The sequence below is a fragment of the Triticum aestivum genome, chromosome 5A, assembly GCF_018294505.1.
Source record: "Triticum aestivum cultivar Chinese Spring chromosome 5A, IWGSC CS RefSeq v2.1, whole genome shotgun sequence".
Classification (NCBI taxonomy): Eukaryota; Viridiplantae; Streptophyta; class Magnoliopsida; order Poales; family Poaceae; genus Triticum; species Triticum aestivum.
This window is the reverse complement of record NC_057806.1, coordinates 426,358,076-426,366,496: the sequence shown is the minus strand read 5'-3', so window position 1 is coordinate 426,366,496 and position 8,421 is coordinate 426,358,076. Positions and strand designations below refer to the sequence as shown.

The following is an 8,421-nucleotide window of genomic DNA, read 5'->3' as shown; positions in this document are numbered from 1 at the left end:
AAAAATTGCTTTGTTATATGTATGGGATCGGTTAGGTCCGGTGAAAACTTAGTGGGGTAAAAATACTTCACTAAGGGTTTACTTCGTCGGATTCTTCGTTATTTTTAGAGGGTCGGTTAGAAATGCGCTTAGTTCGCACCTTTTTACAACGAGAGTAGAGTTACTTTTGCACTTGAAGGCTAATAATAGCGTGGACGTACATGCATATCATTTCGACTGTAAAATGTAAATTTCTCTCGAGAAATGTAGATCGACAGGCTGAGATTTTTTTAGCCGGTAATGATAAACTCACGTCTGGCTGGCTGGCTGGCGCCATCTCATAATGCTCGTCCCTCCCAAAAGGGAAGGTCACCATCTCGGAGAAAAATAAGGCCGGGAAGTGACATGCCAGATGAAGCATGTATAGCTAGCGGCACCTCATGAGCCACGCTACAAAGCCTTGGGACTTGAGCCACCCCGGCCCCTTCAAATCAAATCGCTCCAATAAGCAAGCCGGGCTACCGGTAGTAGCTCCACACTGCCACTCACTGCGCGACACCGCTCCTTCCATCGCCGGTAGCAGCAGCCACCACCACCACTTCAAGTGCAAGGCCTCTCACACCCTCTCTCAGTCATCAGCTCCTCATCACTCTGCTTCTTGCAGTCTCGGCACCTGCATCGGCTTCGCCGCTCATTCCCACATCCCGATCAATCCCCAAGCAAGGAAGATGAAGGTAAAGGCCCATGCCATCGCCCACCCCTGTGATCTTTATTTTTGCAGTAGGTTTGATGTGCTTGAATGTCTGAATGGATAGTGGCTGCTGCTGCTGATGATGATGATGATGGAACCTCTGTTTGCGTGGTGGCGTTCTGGTGAAGTGACAGAACTGGCCTCTGTTTTTCTTGCAGATTTTCAGCTGGATGGCGAACAAGATCAGCGGGAAGCAGGAAGCGAGCCGCTTCCCGGCCAGTTCCTCGGGCCCTTCTCGTAAGTGCACTTTGGAACCTTCGCTTTCTTGTTGACCAAATAAGTAGCGTGTGCTCTAGACTAGTGTAGAAGCAAAATGGTCATCATTTCCCTTGATTCCCTGAAAAGATGAGGAAGAAGGCGGTCATCTTTGATCTCTGCTTATAATCCTTGACAAAAAAAAAATATCATTTTTGCCTTCAAGTTTCACTTGTGTCAGTTAGCTCTGGTCATCAAAGTTATTTTTTTGCTGCCTCTCCCAGATGAAATTAAAATGATGAAGTGGATTTGCTGGTCCCTCCCCACTTCCGGTCTTGTTTTTTTTAACGATTCTGGGATTTCTTCTAACCCTTTCGCTCTGGGATTTTCCGCAATCCGTTAGTCTTTAGATCTATTGGTCTAGTGTGGAAGCTACAGCCTCTATAACTTAATATAAGACTTTTTTTTTACTCTAAAACCGTCTTATAAAAAGTTACAGAGGGAGTACCTTTCACGACTTATGATAATGCCAGTGTACACCGTCAAAGAAAATGCCAGTGCAGTGACATTCCCTGACTTGCCTGCAATTTTTTTACTGTTTGTTTTCTTTAATGGACTTGTGTATCAAGGGGTTTCCTCACTCTTTTCTATCCCTAGCTCTTTTTCATGGTTTCCTGTAAGGTTTTCCGCCCAGCTAGTCGTCATGGATCAAAGCCTGAACTAGTGGAAGCAAGTACATTTTTGTTCCTACATACTTTTGATTTCCTCACGATTGTTGTTCTTTATGTAAGAAATGCCATGATTACTTTATAGCCCCAACCCCCAACCTGTCAACAAAAATAATGTCATTCATTCTGGGTAGAATCCTGACACCTTGGATGGTTTTGTTCCAATGAGCTGAAGTCAAGCAATCCTGTTTAAACATATTCCGTGTCAAGAAGACATAAAAAAAGGCTACTGATATTGCAGAATGGATGCTCTATTTAACTTTTTATAGATGTGATCAAGTGATTGCCGACATACAAAAAATGAAAGAGAACATCAGGATGTGGAGTAGGCATGGGCAAAAACATATATCTAACCAGTGATAAGCTGATGAGAATGACTGGGGCTTAAGAATTTTAAACTTAGTGGTCCATGCTCCGGACACCCAATTTAAGCTAGTATGAACTTAGGACCATACCTCTATGTCTTTTCATGGAACTATCAACTTAATTTAGTTCTAATGTGCAGGTTCTAACGTGCCGGATTGTCGCAACGACGAGTTCAGCGATTGGCCCCAATCATTGCTTGCCATTGGGACATTTGGAAATAAGCAGATAGAGGAGGTAGCACAAGTGCAGGACACTTCCGAGGATGGGCAGTCCATGCAAGATGCCATCAAGTTTACAGAGGAGGAAGTAGACAGGATACAGAAAGAGTTTGCAATGATACTAGCAAGCAAAGACCAAGCAGAAGCCCATGACTCGCACGATGATGAGCAGGTAACTTCACACAAAGAAGTCGATGAGAGCATAAATGAGAAGCACAGGGACCAGCTGCTGAACAAGATGGTCGTCATAAGTAAGGCAAAAGATTCACTGGGGAAGAAAGCAAGTACACTTAAGCCGAGGTCGGTTGCTTCGCTCTTCAAACTACTCATGCGCAAAGGTGGCTTTGCCTCTGCTATTCCAGATCCAAGGAGCTCTTTCCCTCAATCAAGAATGGAAAAGGTTCACTTACATTCTTATGTACATCTACAGTTAATTATACCTTCTTGACTCTTCAGTAGTATCTTATGGTTTGATTTTCTTCCCATTTCAGCTGCTCAAGGCAATACTTCAGAAGAAAATACACCCGCAAAATTCTTCGACGCTCGTACCTAGGAGACATTTGGACTGGAAGCCGGATGAGCAAGAGATCAATGAATGCCTCGAGGATGCACTCCGTGATCTAGACGACGATGGCGCAAAATGGGTCAAAACTGATTCAGACTGTAAGTTGCATACTTTGATCCCGAACAAGTGGCGTTATCGTGCACTGAACATCTCTTTATGCACTGATTCCGTCAAAGAAACTCACTATGTTATTTTCATTCTTTGCAGTTATTGTGCTAGAAATGTAAACATGGGTGAATACATTTGTTCATTGAGGCAGGTGTGCATCTTTTTTTTTTCTCAATTCACGACTATCAGGAGAACTCATTGCTAATATTTATCCTTTATGTTGAGTGTTGTGCTTGCAATTTGATTGATTACAATGTGCAGGTTCCAAAGATCTTGGCAAGGTAGGGATCCGCGGTGTTATGATATATATATAGAGGTGTGGGATATAGTCATCAATGAAGCTACGAATTATGATGCAATGCCCCTCTGTTTCTCATATAAATCATTTGTAATTGGGTTACTGGGATTATGATAAGGAACTACTGGGACAAGCCATACCTCATGTCCGTGTTTTTCTCTAGCCCTTCAGACTGTACATTACAAGGTCTTTTACTATTCACATGAACAATGATGATGGATGTTTCTGTCCTCCTTAAATGAATTCAATTATGATACAGTTGTTATTTTATCACATATATTTTCAATTTAGATCAGCTTTCAAGTTGTGCCCAGTAGATCTGGGTTTCATGCCAGAAAGTTAAGATCCTCTTTGATCTGTAGGATTTGAAGAAGACACTAATATAATAAATACAAGATTGTAAAGGCATGCCCTTTTTGATCTTCCACGATTAGAGAACATAAAAAATTGCACTGAAACATGTTTGAGCTACACGAAGGTTCCATGTTGAACCTGAACTATTGTGCTTGATTTGGCGAAGACTGAACGTTGAAGCCATCTATGTTAAACTTGAACTTCTGAAACCATTCAAAATGAACAGTAGGTTGCCTTTCATCATTTATGGAGCATGATCTTCAGAAAGCTATGAATATGAAATTGATCCTTTATCTTTTCGAACAACTCTTCTCTCAAAATAAACTTTCACAAAAGTGAGCTATTCTGAGGAAGAGAGCCAGTATAGGCAACTTTTTGGTTGTGAGGTGGGGGCTCTTCCGTTTACCGTTTACGCATCTAGGAATACCCATCCATCACTGCAAACTCAGACAGGGAGTGGAAACTAATTGAAGATCGGTACAAAAAGAAGCTCAGCTGTTGGAAAGGGTAAACTCATTTCTTATGGAGAACGGTTAACTCTAATCAATGTTGTTCTTACCAGCCTACCCATGGTCATGCTCTGCTTTTTTGAGATACTCAAAGGGGTGTTGAAAAGACTAGATTTAGTTGATCGAGAGTCCTCATATGCGGCCTTCATACCTTTTCTTTTCTGTTCTGTTTTTTTGTTGTTGCATCAACTAAAAAATCCACACACTCAACTTGAGGGACTAAAACACTAATTTGAGATAACATTGCATTACAAAGTAGTTACGTGGGGGTGAAAAAAGTCAATTAGCGGCATTTTTTTACTAAATTGATGACTTTTTACTTCTTGGGAGAAACACTAGTTGCTCCTCACCTCGAAGATGGTGAATGCAGTGCACGAGCCACATGCATATGTGACTAGTCCACTTGTCGTCTAGGCACGGCCATGTGACGGTCCGTTGACCTCATCTTAGTCCCATTCCTGTTTGTCATCGTCGAGGACGACATTTTCAAGGGGGCAACGCCCAATATGGCGCGATTCGTCTTCGTGAATGTCATCATCTTCATGTCGAATGTGCGTCATCTGATTTGCTTTCTCTCCGACTCCAAATCTGCCCGTTTCTCCTCGTAATGGAGCCACACGACGCGGCCCCTTTCGTCCTTTAACACCTTCCCGGTGGCGGTGTAATTGAAGATTTCACCAAGGCGGACGGCTAAGGCATAGACGGTGTAGCGCTCATCCCATGCCTCCTTCACAGTGAGGCGACAGGGAGCACGTGGTGGCCGGGATGGGTGAGCTCTCTCCTCCTCCTTATGCGTGATCTGCAAATAGTCGTGTTGGATATCTTACTCAATGGAGTATGTTTTGGTATTCCAATTCGACCAGTCATTAGGGGCAGGATCTTCCTGCACGGCCTCCAGCACATAACGGCTGTCCTCCTTCTCCTCCTCCTCGGCGATGAGGACACCCTTCTCCTCCACTTGTTCCTCGTCCACCATCCGCCCCTCCTCCGAGAGCGGCACCTAGTCCGGCGGCGGTGGAAGCGGCATGATGATAGGGAGGGAGAAAATGGCTACACGCAGCAATATTTGAAGTAGAGGTTGTGAACTATTTGGCCATGACGACGGACTTTTTATAGCCGCGGGCAACGAAAAACATGGTTGGCATCCGAAAAATGTGGCGGGAAACATGGCAGGAGTGGCTGCCATTAATTGGCATGCTTCCCCCTCCTACACATCAGTTGACGGATGGTGCGGGCACAAAAACCAACACCCACATCCTTTAAATATGAAGGATCACAAGCTTGATATGAAGCGCCCTCTATAAATTATAGTGACTCGGGGCAGGATGATGACTCTGTTAGAGTGATTTTTTTGGCCAAAATCATCGTATTAGCGTTTATTATGTCAATCAGGCCGATCCGACGACTCTGCTAGAGTTACTCTGAGCTAAGGATGTGGAAGACAAAAACTCTATTATTATTATTATTTTTATTAAAACAAGACTATTGAAAATTCAAAGCCAGAGTATTAGGGTTCCTCTGCACAACGATTCCAGTGTTTGTGTGTGAGCGGAACACACCTGCATGGCCGCGTCGCGTCGCAGATCTTCCTTCCAATCGCCGGATCGAGTTTCTTCCCTGGAGTGACGAGATGTCCGGTTGGAGCTTGCGCGCGGACGCGCCTTCCGTCGGCAAGATTCTCCACAGCGCCCCGCCGTTCCGCTCGCCGGCCATGCCGGGTGGTCGGGCAAGGAAATTCCCGGTCAATGTCTGCTGCCACAGGGAGCATGGAGCGATAGCGCCGACGGCCATGGAGGGACATGACGGTGTGTTGCGGATGCTCAATTCCTCCGACTCGGCTACACGGAGGGGAGGGGAGAGACGTGCGGCCGGCCGCTATCGCGTCTCTGCTGGGCATCGCTGTATCGGCACGACTGACGGAGATGCAGGAAGCTCGGCACGACAGGGACCAGACTAGCCTACCCGAACATGAGTTTGCCTGCCTTCTCGTCAAATCGACATCCTTTCATCTGAAATTCTGGAGAGCAGAGTTTAGACATTGCTTCGTGTTTTCGAGACGCGGATTTGGACAGATTATTTCTGTTTAGCTTGAATCCCTGACAGTAACATATAAGACTGCTCCGTGCTACATACATCGAGGGTTTGTGTTCTTGGACCCTGAGAGCGACTCCAATCGCGCAGACTCAAGCTGCCCGCGTGTGTTAGTTTGGATCGAACGGCTCAAACCCGAATGAACAAAATGTTGAATTGAATCGTACCAGTCTATACTGGGACGATCCAAATGGATGAGCGTCTACTTTTCATCCGCGCGCGACTCATTTCATGCCTAAATTTGAGCCGGGTTTACGTCGGCGCGGACGCGCGCGATGCCTATCCTTGTTTTTCTCTGGCCCGCTAGCCGATGGCACATTAGTCATTCCCCCTTCCTCCCATCGACAGCAAGCACATCTGACCGCCCCACCCGTCGCCCAGTTCCGGTGCCTAGGCCGGCCGCCCGCACCCACACCCCCAGGAGCACGCCATCCTCCCACGACCCTCTACTACGGCGTTTGGTGGACCGTTTTGCCGTCAACACGCCCTCGTCTCCCCTATCGGCAGCACGCAAGTGCAGCTACCTCGCACATTGGGCGCCGCCATGTTTGCCTCCCGGCCTGCTACATGGTCTTGCAGAGGCGCGAGGCTCTTAACCGGCCGGCTTCTTCCACGACACCCGCAAAGTGTTCGACGGTTTGCCCACAAGGTATAAATGGACTCCGGCGACAAGTACTTTTTGCACAATTTCATTTGCGATTCAGATGATTCTTCATCCGACGATGAGGATATTTGGCCACTGCTTTGGTCGTCCATGACCACGTCGATCCAGGGGCATACTTCGACGTTAAATCGCAACCGAGAGAGCGACCATTGCCTACTCTGGCAGGACTACTTTGAGTCCCCTAACCCGCTCTTTAAACACCAACTATTCCGGTGTCGTTGCCGTATTGCTAGAGATGTGTTCAACTGTATTCGGGAGGGGGGGTGGCATACGACAACTACATCGAGTGCATGGACGATGCCCTTGGAAAGATTGCCTTCTCCTCTTATCAGAAATGCACTGCAGCTATTCGGATGCTTGCATACGGAGTTCCTAGTGATCTCATTGATGAGTATATTCGAATGAGCGAGTCCACGTGTCTAGACTCTATGTACAAGTTCTGGAAAGCTGTGGTAGCAGTGTTTGGCTCGGAGTACTTGAGAGACAACTGCTGCAGATACAACCCGATTGTTGGCGATTAGTGCCAGTAGGGGCTTTTCGGGGATGCTTCGTAGTATAGATTGTATGCAATGAGAGTGCAAGAACTGCCCTTAAGCTTGGCAGGGGCAGTATAGGGGCCATGTCAAAGCTTGCACTGTCATACTTGAGGCTGTGACTTCACAAGATCTCTGAATTTGGCACTCTTTTTTTGGCATGGCTAGATTTCACAACGGCATCAACGTGCTTCGGCGCTCTCTGGTGTTTGGAAGACTGCAAAAGGCAACTATTCGAAGGTCAATGCTGAGATCAATGGCCACCACTACAACAAAGGATACTATCTAGCTGACTATATCTATCCCAGTGGACTACTCTTGTGAAGACAATCTCCAACCTTGTAGAAGAGAAGAGGAGGAGATTTGCCCAAGCACAAGAGAGTGGTAGGAAGGATGTGGAGCGTGCCTTCGGTGTTCTTCGATCTCGATGGGGCATCGTTCGGTATTCTGGTAGAACTTAGAGCACCAAGAAGTTGTGAGAGGTGATGACTGATTGTGTGATCATGCACAACATGATCTTATATGATGAGCGTTCGGATAAAATCTACAATCAAGGGTTTTAGTTTGAGGGTAACAATGTTGTGCCTGAGTATGAAGGAAAGACAACGTTTGCACAGTTCATCAAATTTCATCATCAAATGTGTGATTGGAAAACTCACATTCAACTATAAGATGATTTGTGAAGCATATGTGGGCTCACCTTGGCAAACCAATAGGTGTATCGGCTATTTTTTCTTTTCGGATAAATTTAATTTTTATTTTGACTTATAAAATATGAGATATTTATTTGGGTGTGAAACTATGAGATATTTCTATTTTTGTTTGAATTATGTGATCTTGGCCTAATTTCATTGATATGTCATAAAAAGAGCTACAAAAATTGAGCGAACAAAATACGCGTCTGTTTAGATCGGCGCGTTGGAGTTGCTCTAATATCCCAAATAGTCGTCTGAAGCAGCTCCCATCGAACTATTTCATTCGGCAGGGTGAGCAGCTCTCAATGAATGTTTCACCCTGGTTCGCCAAGGGGAGGGCCACGGCGAACCTAGATTGGCCCACAGG

The 8,421-nt window shown here is 45.8% G+C and overlaps 1 protein-coding gene across 1 annotated transcript; it reads left to right on the top strand.

The window, feature by feature from the left end:
* Positions 1 to 419: 419 nt before the first annotated feature.
* LOC123103756 (protein DEEPER ROOTING 1) lies at positions 420 to 3,478 on the top strand. The gene is made up of 6 exons (XM_044525432.1): positions 420 to 713; positions 889 to 967; positions 2,159 to 2,637; positions 2,729 to 2,900; positions 3,010 to 3,061; positions 3,172 to 3,478. The coding sequence occupies exons 1-5, from the start codon at positions 420 to 422 to the stop codon at positions 3,027 to 3,029; spliced, it is 1,044 nt and encodes a 347-aa protein (XP_044381367.1). The 3' UTR covers positions 3,030 to 3,061; positions 3,172 to 3,478.
* The last annotated feature ends 4,943 nt before the right edge of the window (positions 3,479 to 8,421 follow it).